Genomic DNA, 15728 nt, shown 5'->3' on the forward strand with positions numbered 1-15728 from the left:
TGGAAATAGTGGCCTGGTACCATGCCTACAGGGTTCCCAGCAACCTTTCCAGGTGAGTGAGGAATGTCACTCCTCTGGCAGGTGCAGAGGACCCCAGGATATTTTGGGAACCTCGAGAAGAGAGGAATTCATGCAAATCTGTAGGTATTGCAGGTGGAGTCTAATGACAAGTCCTTGGCTTGGCTTTCCTGGCCTCAAGAGTCCTTTAAAGGTCAATCTGAGATTCCTTGTAAAAAGTTCCAGCAAAGCAGGGGGCCAGCCCGGTGGCGTAGTGGTTAAGTTCATGCGCTTTGCTTCGGTGGCCCGGAGTTCGCAGGTTCGGATCCCGGGCGCTGACCTGCACACCGCTTATCAAGCTATGCTGTGGCAGGTGTTCCACATGTAAAGTAGAAGAAGATGGGCATGGATTTAGCCTAGGGCCAATATTCCTCAGCAAAAAGAAGAAGATTGGCAAAAGATGTTAGCTCAGGGCTAATCTTCCTCACCAAAAAAAAAAAAAGAAAGAAAAAGTTGCAGCAAAGCAGATATAAAAGAGCCTATATGATCGATTACTATTCTTGTTGTACTTATGTAAATAATTGGGCCAAGTTTATTAAAACTAGACATTTTACAAGTCAATGAGTCTTAATTTGGCTATATTTGATAAAAATGAGAGTGATTTTAGAGAGAAAAATTATGTTTGAATAACAGCTATAATATACATTTGTAGATGTTGGATTCTGGTTCTGTTAACTGTCTTTGAGGTTTTTGTTTTCTATCTGCAAACTGGACCGGATCCTAAATTCTTCTAGTTTCCTCAAACATGTGGTACAGATCTCCAAATTAGTGTTTTCGATTTTTTCTATCCTTTTCATTTGGAATCATTGAAAACTAAAACTGTCATTTTTCCTGAAGCCCTACAAACTAAAATTGGACAACACTGATATAAAATCCTATTTAAAATGGGAACTAGAACTTAGACTTCCTCCAAGGTACAAGTCCTAAAAACTTCTTGGCCGGAAGAAGAGCTAACTTTCCTTAATGGAGAATAAACACAGACCCTAAACGAAACTAGTTAAGTATATCATAAAGTACAGATCACAGTAGACAGTGAGGGAAAACAATTGTCCAGTTGGTCAACAAATGTGAACACACATGTACAGGATTTATGGCTGGTATGATCTGCCTTTTTCTGCTCTCTCAACTTCACTATCTACCCCCACTGGAACCATTGTCCTGGTATATGCCACCATTTTCCTTTTCTTCCTCTGTTGGAAATGTAGAAAATGTTGTTGCTGGTGTCTCTGACAAGGTTGTTGGTCCCCATCAAAATAATCAGGAGAGTGAATAGCCTTAACGAAGGTCAGAACTAACCCTCAGCTCCAAAAAAGAGTGAGGCAATTTAAGTCTTGCTGAGATCCACAACGTCAGTTTTTAGCTTCCATATTCTTCCCCTTTGCAGCACCCCCCATCAGCAGGAAGTAGCCAGAAGATGTCGACGGCCTTATTGCCAAGTACATCATATGATTATGAAGTTACAACTGACAGTGGGGAAATTGTAACAGCTAGATCTGAAGTTAGCACAAGGGAAGCCATCTCAGGGAAAGGAAGCAATATTGTAACTACGACCCTGACTCACTAGTCTCTGTGAACACGTTCTAGCCAGCACGTAGCCTAGATGATTAGCACCTCTCACTTTTGCAAAATACATGATCTGCTAGCTGTATGACTCTTGCTCACGTATATCTCCCCATTGTGATAAGACGATAACATTGTTCTCTGAGTCCCCCAGGAACATGACAACCTCCGGAAAGAAAAACTCTGCATTGGTACCCCTCACACATGACAGAAGATAGAGATAATGTGGCGCCTTAAAGTTCATCACACCAGATGGTCGACATCGCTAAACCCCCTCCTACCCTGCCCATTTCCCCTATATATCTGCCTCAAGATTCTGTATGATTTTAAGATGGTTCTTTAGGACACTAGTCTGCCATCTTTGTATTAGGCTAGCTAATCATATAAACTTTCCTTTCTCAACCATGGGCTTGTGTGTAATTGATTGACAGTGCATGGTGGTGAGCAGAATGAGCCCCATTTTCACTCGGTTACACTTCCTTTCCTAGGCCTGGGAGATCTTTGCATTTTCATCATTACAACACTGTGTACAAGTTCATGCCCTGTTTTTCTTTTTACTTGACATGGAAACAGTTCATTTGAAAGACTGTATATAATTTTTAAGTTACTCTTTTAAAATCGAAAACTAAAAACTTTTAACATTTTAAACTAAATTTAGTCCTATTCCTGATGTGCCTTAATTGCCTTAACTATTCCCCTACTGTGGGCACCCTGGGTGTTCCTCATTTCTCCTGTAACAGATAATGCAGCAGACAAAGCACTTTTTGCTGCATTTGTACTGATTTCTTTGGGATGCAGGGACTTTGGGCAGAGGCTGCTCCTCATCATCAGTGTCACAGTCACCGTTCTTTTGCTTCAATCCTGTTTCCAGGGTCTTGGTCCTTCAGTAACTGAGCATCTTTATGGAGGAAGGGGAGAGCAGGTGTCTTTATTTAGTTTAAAGTCTAATCTAGTGTGGAAGTGCTCTGGCTGGTCTCTGGATGAACTGTTTGGCACTGGTGTACACTGACTTTGTGCTGGAGTGACCAGGTGGTTCTAGAGGGTTCTTAGATTTAGTTAAACCGGCTGCAGGAAGCAGGCCAGGTGCTGGGAGACAAGGGGGATCTCCATCATCACCTGCAGGTGAGTCCCGGGAGCCTGGCCTCCAACACCTTCACGGAGGGGCCCCTGGGGGTGAGGATGGGGAGAAGACTGGGGTCTGGGCAGCGAAGGCCAGAGGGCGGTCAGTGGGGAGAAGGCAGGCCCCGTCCTGAGGATCCTCTGCTCTCTCCACCCGGCTGGCACGGGTGTGGTGTGTGTGTCTCCCCGAGCCAATGCCCACCTCTGTCTGAATAATTACCTGCTGAATACTCACCTGTGTTGCAAGATGCCGCACTGAGTCCACAGGGAACTGACCCCACAGACAGTTTACAAGCCCAGGGGAGTGACACCCACAGACCAGCCCCGGGGTCTGGGCAAGAATGGCCTCTCTCTTTGCCTGTTTCAGGAGCAGAGGCAGGAAAGCCCTGGCTGTGAGCAAGGACCGGTGAGAAAAGCGAAATGGACGGGGTGGAACAGGGGACGAGGAGGCCTGGAACTTCAGCCCAGGCCACTGCCTGCGACAACAGTTCACTGACTCCCACGTTGACCAGCAGAAAGAGGGGCTGGGGGCCAGCCCAGTGGCGTAGCGGTTCAGATCATGCACTCCACTTCGCTGGCCCAGGGTTCTTCAGTTTGGATCCTGGGCACGGACCTATGCACCAGTCACAGGGCCTTGCTGAGGCGGCGTCCCTCATAGAGCAACTAGAAGGACGTACAGCCACGACATACAAATATCTACTGGGACTTTAGGGAGAAAAAAAGGAAAAAGGGAGGAAGATTGGCAACAGATGTTAGCTCAGAGCCAATCTTCCTCAAAAAATAATAAAAATAAATTAATTAATAAACAATAAAAAGTGTCCTTATTTAATAAAAGGAAAAAGAATGAGGGGCTGGGCTGACCAAGGGGGCACAGAAGACCTCAAGTCAGGAAGCTACCCATTCCTGGCCCTCAGGGACCAGGGTGGGGCAGAGGGCCAGGAAAGGCTCAAGAACCCATCTGGTGGACACTTCTTGAGGAAGTGGGACAGGACAGGAGCTGCGACAGAATGCCCGACTCTGACATCCTCTGACCTGCGTCAGCTTCTATCTCTCTCCTCCTCTGCAGCCAGAGGCTCCATGACTCTGCCCGGCCCCTCTCCTCCTAGAGCCGCCCAGCAAGCAGCCGGCTCCCCCACGGCTGCCCCAGTCTCTCCAGGTAGCAGTCACACTGCCACTGACACGACACTCTCAAGTGACCAACAGCAAATCAGGGAGCCCTCTGAGACGGCCACTCTTCTCCTGAATGAGCTCACACACCTCAAAGTCCAGGGGACAGTGAGGAATGTCTGTGCCTGGAAAACCAGGAACTGTGAGGAAGGGCCGGGCCCTGGAGCGGGTGCGGGGGGAGAGCAGGAACCAGCGCCCGGGGAGGCTCACCCTTGGAGTCCCCGCAAATTCCTCATTTTCAAAGGTCTCGTGGGGCTGACTCACCCCCTTTTCCTGCCATCAGGTGGTCACACCCAGAGCCAGGACGTCAGGCTGACCGCCCGCCATCGGGTGTAGGGGCAGCAGGGGAGGAAAGTCACAGGAGAAGGTTGTTTCCCTTTTCCTCTCCACACTCAGGACTGGAGCCTTCCGTGCCCTGCATCTTGTCTTGCCTGTAAAGACTCCACGTTGCTGACACAGGAGGACGGGAGGGTCAGACCCCCTCACCCACCGCCACCAGAACCTTCTGTAGTTGCGTTCCTGATGCCCAGGTAACCGGTGAGGAAACCAAGGCGCAGGGAGTCCAGCAGCGGCCCAGGGTCTGACCAGGCTCTGCCTCTGCCACCCAGCCTGGTCTGTGTCGTTTGTTTATGGTTGAAAACTCTTTATTAGGAGACGATTTCACACCAGGGCAAACAGTGCTAGAATCACAGCTCAGGTCAGCACACCTGTACACACTCTCCCCAGATTCACTACGGTCTACTTTCCACCCCACCTGCTCCATCCTCTGCTCTCTCTCTCTGTGCAGGATTTCCTAGAACTGCCTGAGGGTATTTACATCAGGGCCCTTCACCTCCGAGCCCCTCCGTGGCCATCCCCAGGCCTGGAGGGCATTCTCCTGTGACCCAGCCTGGGGGCAGGCCCTGAACCCAGCGCACGGCCTTCCTTCCACCCGCGATCTCAGTGTCCTGACCGGCCCACATCCCTGCACGTCAGCCCCGCCTGTGGGCCCGGCCTACCTGGTCAGCGACCGCCTGGGTCCAGGCCCGGCGGGGTGGGGGTGTCAGTGAACCCTCCACACAGCTTCCTGTCAGGGGACACGCTGGAGCAGCGGACAGCAAGTGCGGACTTCGGGAGGGGAGAGTGAGCACGGAGAGCAAGCACGGAGAGCGAGTGCTCACGCCCAGTGCGGTTACCGGGTGTGGACCATGGCCCCACTCGCCTCCTCGGGTGCGGCAGTCACGTGACGCGAGTGATACCAGGGTGCAGGCCTAGAGTGGGCGGGAGGCGCTGTCAGGGTCCTGGTGGGCGCGACCTGGGTTGCCACAGCGTGAGTGACCCCTCCCTTAGCCGGCACGGTCTTGGGACCAAGAGTCCCTGTGCTGCAGCGTCGCCCCCACCTGGGTTTGGTGTCCTCCTCCCCGAGGATGCGGAGTTAGGAGGGCTCGGGTCGTGGCGCCGCCCGGCTGAGCCCCCCGTGCAGTGGACGTGGGCTGAGAAAGGGCCCCTATGCAATTTCACCCCAATTCCTGAATCGGGGAGACTGATCTGAGGGCACACATCCTCTGTCTCCTTGCAGATCGATCTCATAGAATAAAGCTGATTTCTCCCCCAAAAGCTGATGCTGTAATTAATTGGCTTGTTTATGTGCATCGGGCAGAGAACCCCTATTTTGTGTGGTAAGGGGCGGGTGGTCTGGGCGTGCGGGGGGTGGGTGTGTGCCTTGCAGAGGATGTGAAGGGTCCATGGTCCTTGGGGGTGTGATGCAGGATGGGAGGGGCCCAGCCAGTCTGCACTCCATCCCCCTGGACCGCACAGTCCACAAGACCCCATCGTCCTGCCCTGGTCTCTGTGTCCCCACTGCCTGACCCAGTGCCCAGTGTGTGCCATGGACAGCGGTGGCCTCTGAGATGGCTGAGATATTTGGGGCCTGGAGACAAGTGGGCGGAGTGGGGCGCTGGACCTGAGAAGTGCTGAGGGCATCGGGGAGAGAAGTCCATGTCCAGCCCTGGACCTGGAGGAGCTGAGGGAGAGGGGCAGGGGGCTGCCAGGGCATCCCCGAGTCCAGGATCAGTGCCGGCACAGCCTCACACCCACGTGCATCTGCCCCCCTTGCACTCTCATCTGCAAGGCCTGGCCCAGTGTCCCACTTGTGCTGTCCTGTCGTGTGGGCTGCTGTGACATCACAGGTGTGGTACCTGGGTACACAGTGAAGAGCTGATGTGCATGAGTGGACAGAAGAGGCATGAAAGGGTCCGGTGGTCGGGGGGAGATGGCTCTCAGGGCTTCAGGTTCGTGTGGCGGTGGGGATCTTCCGAGAGCATACGTAATGGAAGAACACATGCCAAGGACTTGTCACAAGCAAACAGAGTTACCGGTGTAACTGACAATGCCTCAAAGGAATGCTCACAGATAATAAGCCCTCTTGGAAAGTAATTTAGTTTAGATCATTGATTGGGAGAAAAAAATCAACACAATGGAAGTTAGGAACAGAGACACACAGAGGTGCATAGCACCCCCTCCTCCCCGAGTGGCACAGCATAGAGATGACATTCATTTATCATCCCTGACATACGCCCTCAGAGGACAGAAAACCACGTGGACGACGAGCCCTGTTCAAAATCGGGAGCTAGAAACTCTTCAGCTTGTCATTCCTGGTTTTGTTGGTCTGATAGCTGGTCAAGTCCAGGGGCCTATTTGCATGTGGGAGACTTGCAAACACTTGAATGTGTACGTAGTCGTCATCACCAACTTGAACCTGCAAAGAGAGAGTGGAGTGAGGGGGGCAGGGACAGCCTCTGACCCCAAGTTTCCCTGCAGGACTGGACATTTCGAGAAAGGCCTGGATGTGTGGAAGCCGCGTCCGTTCAGGTCATCAGTGACGGGGCTGATGACACTCCCATCTCTCTCCTCCAAGGGCAGTGGACGCCCTCTGTCACCCCAGCCCGCACCCCCGTGACCCCACACTCACTCCATCACAGCCCTTAGTTCTTAGTTCTGAAAGGCTCGGTCGTCTCCTCCAAGGATGCTGGGGTGCTTACGCACGTGCACACATACACACACACACACACACACACGTGCACACACATGCGTTTTGGAGGGCCATGAACCCCCAGAAGCTGGGGCTGCCACAGGACCCTGCATTAAGCACCACTGCCCTGGGACCAATGAGACCACGCCACCCATGTCTGCTCGAGCACCCACTTGAGGCGAGACCCTCCCGCATGGCTGACACCCTACCTTGATGAGGTAGTTTGTGCCCGCGACCACTTGGCTCCTGAATTCCACAGCCTTAAAAATAGAGAACTTCTTCTTTTCCTTCTCTTCCAGCTGGGGCTTCACCTGCGGAAGGAGAGAGAATGCACACATCATGGGGGCTTCCCTCCTGCAAGAGTAACTTACACAGGAGCTCACTTCTCACTTTACATGTTACAAACTGAATTCTAAGGCCAATTCTAAGCTCTTCTGTAACAGAACTGTTCTTCATCACCAGGGGGACCTGGGAAACTCTCAGCTCCAACCACAAAGTTCAGGAAGTGATTCCTTAATTCTCCCAAAGCTTTAATGATGCCACTTCAGTGTATCTTTGCCCTTCCTTTTCCAGGCCTGGGAGATTTTTCTATTTTCATCGTTACAACACTATATAGAAGCTTATGCCCTGTGTGTGCTTTTACTGGACACCAAACAGTTCATTTGAAAGACTGTATACACTTTTTAAATTACTCTTTTAAAATTGAAAACTAAAAACTTTTAAAATTTTTAACTAAATGTAATCTTCCACCTTACAGACGTGCCTTAATTCTCTTAACTGTCTCTAATGCTGGCACTCCCCAGGGGACTCACTCTCCTCTCACGGATGATGGAGGAGATAAAGCACTTTGCTGCATTTGTAGGTGATTTCTTTAGGGTGCAGGGCCTTTGGGCAGAGGCTGCTCCTCATCTTCAGTGTCACAGTCACCGTAATTTTGCTTCAATCCTGTTTCCAGGGTCTTGGCCTTTCAGTAACTGAGTATCTTTAGGGAGGAAGGAGAGACCAGGTGTGTCTTTTTTTAATTTGAAGTGGAATCTAGTGTGGAAGTGCTCTGGCTGCTCTCTGGATGAACTGGTCGGCACTGGTGTACACTACAGGTGCTGGAGTGACCAGACGGTTCTAGAGGGTTCCAGGGTTTAGTTAAACCAGCTGCAGGAAGCAGGCCAGGTGCTGGGAGACAAGGGGGATCTCCATCACCACCTGCAGGTGAGTCCCGGGAGCCTGGCCTCCAGCGCCTTCAGGGAGGGCCCCCTGGGGGTGAGGATGGGGAGAAGACTGGGGTCTGGGCAGTGAAGGCCAGAGGGTGTTCAGCGGGGAAGAAGGCAGGCCCCGTCCTGAGGCTCCTCTGCTCTCTGCACGTGGCTGGAAGGTTCTAGTGTGGTGCTAGTGTCTCCCTGGGGCCAGCGCCCACCTGGGTCTGAATACTTAACGGTGCTGCTGCCTGCGGGGCACTGTGCTGCGTCCACAAAGAACTGACCCTGCAAACGGTTATAAACCCAATGGGGTGAGTGACACCCACAAACCAGCCCGGGATCTGGGCAGGAATGGCCTCTCTCTTTGCCTGTTTCAGGAGCCGAGGCAGGAAAGCCCCGGCTGAGAGCAAGGACCGGTGAGAAAACCCAGATGGAGGGGGTGGAACAGGGGACACGGAGGCCTGAACACCAGCCCAGGCCACTGCCTGCGGACCACAGTTCACTGACTCCCTTCTGGACCAGCAGAGAGAGGGGCTGAGCTGCACCAAGGAGACACAGAAGGCCCCAGGTCAGTCAGGAAGCTGCCGGTTCCCGGCCCTCAGGGACCAAGGTGGGGCAGAGGGCCAGGAAAGGCTCAAGAACCCGGCTGGTGGGCACTTCTTGAGGAGGCTGGGACAGAATGCCCGACTCTGACGACCTCTGACCCGGGTCAGCCTCTACCTCTGTTCTCTGCAGCCAGAGGCTCCATGACGCTGCCCGGCCCCTCTCCTCCTAGGGCCGCACAGCAAGCAGCCGGCTCCCCCACGGCTGCCCCAGTCTCTCCAGGTAGCAGTCACACTGCCACTGACACGACACTGTCAAGTGACCAACAGCAAGTCAGGGAGCCCTCTGAGACGGCCACTCTTCTCCTGAATGAGCTCACACACCTCAAAGTCCAGGGGACAGTGAGGAATGTCTGGGCCTGGAAAACCGGGAACCGTGAGGAAGGGCCGGGCCCTGGAGCGGGTGCGGGGGGAGAGCAGGAACCAGCGCCCGGTGAGGCTCACCCGCGGAGTCCCCACAAATTCCTCATTTTCAAAGGTCTCGTGGGGCTGACTCACCCCTCTTTCCTGCCGTCAGGTGGTCACACCCAGAGCCAGGACCCCAGGCTGACCGCCTGCCATCGGGTGTAGGGGCAGCAGGGGAGGAAAGGCACAGGAGAGAAGTTTGTTTCCCTTTTCCACACCAGACTCAGGACTGAACCCTTCCGTGCCCTGCACTTTGTCTTGCCTGTAAAGGCTCCACATTGCTGACACATGGGGACAGATGGGGCAGGCCCCCTCACCCACCCTCACCAGAACCTTCTGCAGGTCCCTTCCTGACGCCCAGGTTACAGATGAGGAAACTCAGGCATGCGGAGTCAGGCCACTGCCCAGGGTCTGGCCAGGCTCTGCCTCTGCCACCCATCCTGGTCTGTGTCGTTTCTTTATGATTTGAAAACTTTTGATTAGGAGGTGATTTCACACCTGGGCAAACAGTGCTGGAATCACAGCTCAGCTCAGCACACCCGGACACACTCTCCCCAGATTCACTGACTGTCAACTTCCCCCCAACCTGCTCCATCCTCTGCTCTCTCTCTGTGCAGGATTTTTCCGAACTACCTGAGGGTATTTACATTAGGGCCCTTCTCCTCCGAGCCCCTCTGTGCACATCCCCAGGCCTGGAGGGCATTCTCCCCGTGACACAGCCCGGGGGGCGGGCCCTGAACCCAGCGCACTGCCTGCCTTCCAGCCGCCATCTCAGCGTCCTGGGCGGGCCAGTCGCCAGGACTTGAGAAGGACCTGGACCCCGATCCACGCACGGAGGCCTGGCCGTGGGCCAGCCTACCTGGTCGGCGATGGCCTGGATCTCAGGCGTAGCGGGCCGTGTGTTGGTGAACCCGCCACAAACCATCTCGTGGGACATGCTGGAGCTGCGGACAGCGAGTGCGGAGACTGAGCACGGAGAGTGAGCACTGAGAGCGAGTAGGGACACCCAGTGCCTACGCCTAGTGTGGACCGAGGCCCCACCCCAGGGGTGCGGCTCTCACGTGACGTGAGTGGGATTAGGGCGCAGGACTTGGCGTGGGAGGGGGCGCCGTCGGGATCTGGATGGGTGCGACCTGACTTGCTGCAGCCTCAGTGCCCCCCTCTTGCTTCAGGCACAGTCTTTGAACCAAGGGTCCCTGTGCTGCAGTGCCCCCCCCCACACCTGGCTTTGGTGTCCTCCTCCCCAGGGCGGCAGAGGTAAGAGGGCTCAGGTTGGGGTGTGGCCCTGAGGGAGCCCTGGGCAGTGGAGGTGGGCTGGGACAGGCACCAAAGGGGTGGGGAGAGTGGGGGGTCTCCAGTGCGTGGGCTGAGTGCAGTGAGGGTGTAACCACAGGCCCATCTAGAGCCCACCTCTTACCAACAAAGTGATTAAGGATTGAGTCGCAGAAAACCTGCAAAGTCCTGTAGCCAGGGCCTGAGTAAAGAAGAAATGGTGGCCTGAACCCACCTTGGATCCAAAGACCCTCCTTCCCACGGAACCCAAGGTTCTTGAAACCACCCAACTTGAAAGTCAGACTCTTATCAGAAGCGAGGAGTCCCTCACTCAGGAAGATCTGGTGTGAAAATTCCTTCCCCACCTTGATCATAAATGTTTAGCACCACATCAGAAAAGTTTATAGCCTCATCATAAATGTTTACCCTGTCATAAATGTTTAGAACCTTACCATAAATGCTTGAAGCCCACCAATCAAAGCCTGTCCCACCAGCGTTCCTCGTGCCAGCCTGTTCTAACCTCTTCAAACTGGCCCCAAGTCCTGAATCGAGGAGACAGATTTGAGGGCACACGTCCCCTGTCTCCCTGCAGTTCAATCTCACAGAATAAAGCTGATTTCTCCCCCAAAAGCTGATGCTGTAATTAATTGGCTTGTTTATGCCCATTGGGCAGAGAACCCCAATTTTGTGTGGTAAGGGGAGGGTGGTCTGGTCCCACAGTGGGGCGAGTGTGGGCTTTCCAGAGGATGGAGGGTCCTTTGGGGGGGTGATGCAGGATGGGAGTGACCCAGCTAGGCTCCATTCTGTCCACCAGACTGCACAGTCACCCCAGACCCCCCTGTCCTGCTCTGGTCTCCGTGTCCCCACAGCCTGACCCAGTGCCCAGTGTGTGCCGTGGGCAGCAGTAGGCTGTGAGATGACTGAGACATTTGGGGCCTGGAGACAAGTGGGAGGAGTGGGGAGCTGGACCTGAGAACTGCTGAGGGCAGCAGGGAGAGAAGTCCATGCCCAGCCCTGGACCTGGAGGAGCTGGGGGAGAGGGGCAGGGCACTGCCAGGGCATCCAGACTCCAGGGTCAGGCCTGGTGCAGCCTCACTCCCGCGTGTATCTGCCCACCTTGCCCTCTCATCTGCAGGGCCTGGCCCAGCATCCCTCCTGTGCCGTCCTGTCGTGTGGGCTGGTGTGGACATCCCTAGCATGGGACCCGGGGACCCAGAGAAGGGCTGACATGCATGGGCGGACAGAAGGGCACAAAGGGCTCCAGTGGTGGGGAGGATTTGACTCCCAGGCCTCAGGCTGGTTGGTGGTGGAGGTCTGCACGGAGCATACAAAAAGGAAGAACTCACGCCAAGGACTTGGCACAAGAAAACGGAGTTACCGGCATAACTGACAATGCCTTAATGGAACACCCAAAACCACAAAACCCACAGACATGCCCAGAGATAACCAGCGGGTTCGACTGCAGACCTGCACAAGATATCCTTGCCGCCCAGGGCCCCTTATCCCTCAATTGCAAATTCATTCTTTTGAATTAAAGTTACTTGAGAAGCAAAAAAGGCATTCTGACCCTCCTGTCTCTGTTCCCCCTGAAAGCAAGAACTAAATCTCCCTGCTTTATTTAGAGTGTGGAAGGTGCTCTCCCCGCATCCCTGTCACCAGAGCTAGGGGATTCCAGGCTGAGAAGCCTGCATAAACAAACCTCGCTAATTTACGACCTCCAGCCTAAACTCTGCTTAAGTTCCTCACTATTTATGTACCCCAAAGCTAAGCTTCTTTGTCCTGTCAAGTCCTCACAAATTTACTGTTTCTCTGTGTAGAAGGTATACATACTGCCTGCTTGGTTCACTCTCCAAGCATCATTTCTTTATGGTCTCCAAAACGTACCTGTTAAACTGGGTTTTTCTCCTGTTAATCTGGTTTTGGGTCAATTTTATTATCAGTCCAGCCAGAAGAACACAAGAAGGGAAGATGGGGATTTTGTCCCGCCTTGACAGTATGGAAGCACTATAAAAGGATGAGAAGAGGTTACACCAGTGCTAGGGAGCCACACCCGAGAGAGGACAATGCGCTGCTGGTCGCCTTGCTGATTCCTGTGCTTCTCACCGTCCCTCAGACCAGGCAGGAATTCGCTGGACCGATTTCCTGTTCCTGTTTCTTGTTGGACTGAGCCAAGGACAGTCTTTGGACTTTGCTTGGTGACCCCTTGCAGATCCAATGCCTTGTTTGGTGTTAATGAACATGTTCTTGTGATACTCAGATGATTTGATGTGTGATGTTTGCTCAAGTCTCTATAAAGGGACGCCGGCTTGTTACTGCCGTTCCCAGACCTCAGTCTCTTGAGACAAGATCCTTTGAATTTACCCTAATAAATTCTGGCATGGTGGAAAGACACAAAAGTGAGTGGACAGCCCATTATTAACCGCTCATAACAATGTCAGATCAAGGGCGTTAGTAAAGGACTTGGTTCTGGCGGGATTTGGTTTAGGATTTAAATTGATCTGGCCCTCGGCCCTGTGGCGTACTGGTGATGGTTTGGGACGCTCGACTTTGGCGGCTCGAGTTTGCGGATTTGGATCCTGGGCGTGGACCTACACCACTCATCAGCCACGGTGTGGTGGTGAACCACATACAAGGTAGAGAAAGATTGGCAGCGATGTTAGTTCTGGGCAGGTCTTCCTCAGCAAAAATAAATAAATAAAAATTGATACCGGCCCTGATATTGACTCTCGTACATTAAACGCAGCATATATGGAGGGAAAGGAAGGTGGTCCTGTTGCCTTTTCTCCTCCTGCAGCCCTGCACTGTCCTGCTCAAGGTTTCCACCCATCTTGAGATGCGTCCTGGTGTCTCACTCTGCCTCCCTGCTGGAGCTGGGTCTGTGGGTGCTCACACCTTACAAATAGGAGGGGACACCTGAGGGAGTACACAAGCCACCACATGAGAACCAGCAGAGGCCGTTTATTCAGAGCGGCGGGAGCAGGGGTCCACCGCCATCACTCAGGTTTGGCAGAGACTCAGAGGAGCAGGGGAGGGGACAGCTTAGGGTGGAAGAAAGGAAGGCTCGGCTGTGCCGTGGTGGAGGTTGGGGCCAGGGGAGCCTGTGGGCTCACACAAGCTGGGCGTCCTGTGTGACGACCTCAGGGGCGTATCTGGCTTTCTCTGCTTGTCCTGAGTCAGAGGGGGAGCGACAGAATTGAGGGAGGCGGTCAGTCATGGCCGAGTCCTGCCCCTTCTGGGCCCATGGCTGCAGAGCCTGTGGTTCGGCTTCTGGATGGTGGTTACAGGGGTTGTGGGTAGAGCTCTCTCGTCACCTGTATGTGGTCTGACCATCATCCGCATGGAGAGTCAGTCTCTCAGGGTACTAATGAAATCGGTGTTGCTGTATTGCTGCAGGTCCGGTCCCGACAGATGTTTTCAAGCTGCCATGGAGAGCAGGCTCTGGAGCCAAAGGCTTGAGTGGGGATCCAGCCCTTGTACCTCCTGTGTGGCATGGGACTAACTGCTGAACCCTTCTGTGCCTCTCAGTTGGGATAATACTCATAACCAACCTCAAGGTTTTTTTAAGCACTAGACGAGTTAATCAGTGTAAAATGTTTGAGACAGTATCTGACCCCCAGGGTGAGTTGATAGAGTTATTACTGTGACTGTCTATAATTAGTTTACTAACATACGTCTTACCTGTAATTAGTATTGCTTTTTCTATCCGAAGGCCCTGGGAGTTGCTGACACTTGTCTCTCATTCCTTGATGCCACAGTGTCTCATTTTCCTGGAGACGGGGGAGAGTATCCTGTCTCCCCACCGGAGTCCTGGGGCCTCCTCCAGGGCCTTGAACATCCCTTCAGTTTGAAGTGTGTCTTCAGAAGGATCAAATGTGAAATTCAAGCACTTCTGAAATCTCACTTGTGAAATCTGTGATTTTCCCAGCGCAAGTAGAAGCCAGGGTTTTGTTTTTTTCTGTGTCTCGTGATCCCTTCCTCCCCAGCAAGACCATCCAGCTGTCTTGTTCCACTGTTCACACTCTCGGGCAGGAGAGTCACACATCGGCTCCCGGTTCTGATCTGTTGCAGTGTTTCATCACGCAAAAATGTCATCGTCCGAATTTGATGCTAATTATATTCTGGCCCAAGAAACCTTTTGGAGGACAAAAAAAGAAAGAAAGAAAAGGCTGAAACATTTAAACAGCTAAGCATTTATCAAATTTACCAATTGGTCTCCAGTAGCCCGGGAAATATTATCGGCAGTAAACCTGAGAGTAGGTACCCCGCGTGGGCTCACCACCGCCCTGCCTCTGCATCAGGATCCTCACAGGCCTGGCTGCCGGGAATGGAGCAGACAACAGAGGGGACGGTGGCTTCACCTCTGAGCTGGGGCCCCTCTAAGTGAAGGAGCCTGAGCAGAGGGAGCCCTGAGCCCCCTCTAGAAAGGGGAGGGAGGCACAGAAATTGGGGCGAGTCAAGGGAGGGGAGAGAAGTATAACCTTACAAGGCCGTTGCTGTAAACTAATGTTGGCAAAGGATTTTCTGAGCTTGGAAGCGTCAGAAGAGTCAGAGGGAGAGCCTGGGACCCACATGGGGCAGCGGACTCTCTAGGGGCACCTGTTGCATCTGTCCTGGGCCTTCCAGCTGTCCTCTCCATGTCTCCTGACGACCTGTGTCCTTGTGGGGGTCCCCAGCAGGCGACAGGTGGCATTGGGCCTGTTCCCTGTTGCATAGGAGGCACTAAATAAATATTTGACTCCTAACACACTTTGTAAATCACAAATAAAACTTCACAATTAAAGCAGTTGATGCCAGGAAGTTTTCTTAAGGAAAATTAATGGATGGACAGAAGATTTATGTATAAAAACGTCCATCCCAGAAGTTAGAGGCCACCTCAGTGCCAGCCTCCATCCATAGCAAGGAGGACCATTGTAGGGGCACTAGCCTGAGTGCCCTTTAACAGCCATGGGTCCCTCTGCCCCCTTCTGGGCGGGACCCCAGTTTCTGGGATTTGTAACAATGCAGGGCCTGGCCAGCCCAGATCTTTCCTTAGCTCACTCAAAGGACATCACAAAGGAACACAGAACCCCTCCAAGTGAGCTACTGTTCCTGGGAATGCTGGACGTGCCAAGGGAAGCCCATCTTGGCAAGCATATAACCTTTGTGCCCCCTGCCTGTATAAGCAACGCCCTCCCCACCCGCAGTATCTGGTGTAAACTTCCATCCAGCAGGCCGCCCCTGGACATCATCCCTCCCTTGCAGGGTTGTTGGAGGTTTACAAAAGGGGTGCCTGAGTCCCAGGCATGCAATAGGCACTCTTTATGTGTAGTGACTATTGTTTATCTTCTTTACACCTCTGTAGTG

General features: G+C 53.2%; 1 protein-coding gene across 1 annotated transcript; it reads right to left on the reverse strand.

The window, feature by feature from the left end:
• Positions 1–6403: 6403 nt before the first annotated feature.
• On the reverse strand, positions 6404–10038 carry LOC131393042 (stefin-C-like). The gene is made up of 3 exons (XM_058523414.1): positions 9973–10038; positions 7123–7224; positions 6404–6640 (listed from the first exon to the last, which is right to left on the reverse strand). Exons 1-3 carry the CDS (start codon positions 10036–10038, stop codon positions 6512–6514), a joined length of 297 nt encoding a protein of 98 aa, XP_058379397.1. The 3' UTR covers positions 6404–6511.
• Positions 10039–15728: the final 5690 nt, after the last annotated feature.

This window comes from Diceros bicornis, chromosome 27 (assembly GCF_020826845.1).
Source record: "Diceros bicornis minor isolate mBicDic1 chromosome 27, mDicBic1.mat.cur, whole genome shotgun sequence".
NCBI classification, from domain to species: domain Eukaryota; kingdom Metazoa; phylum Chordata; class Mammalia; order Perissodactyla; family Rhinocerotidae; genus Diceros; species Diceros bicornis.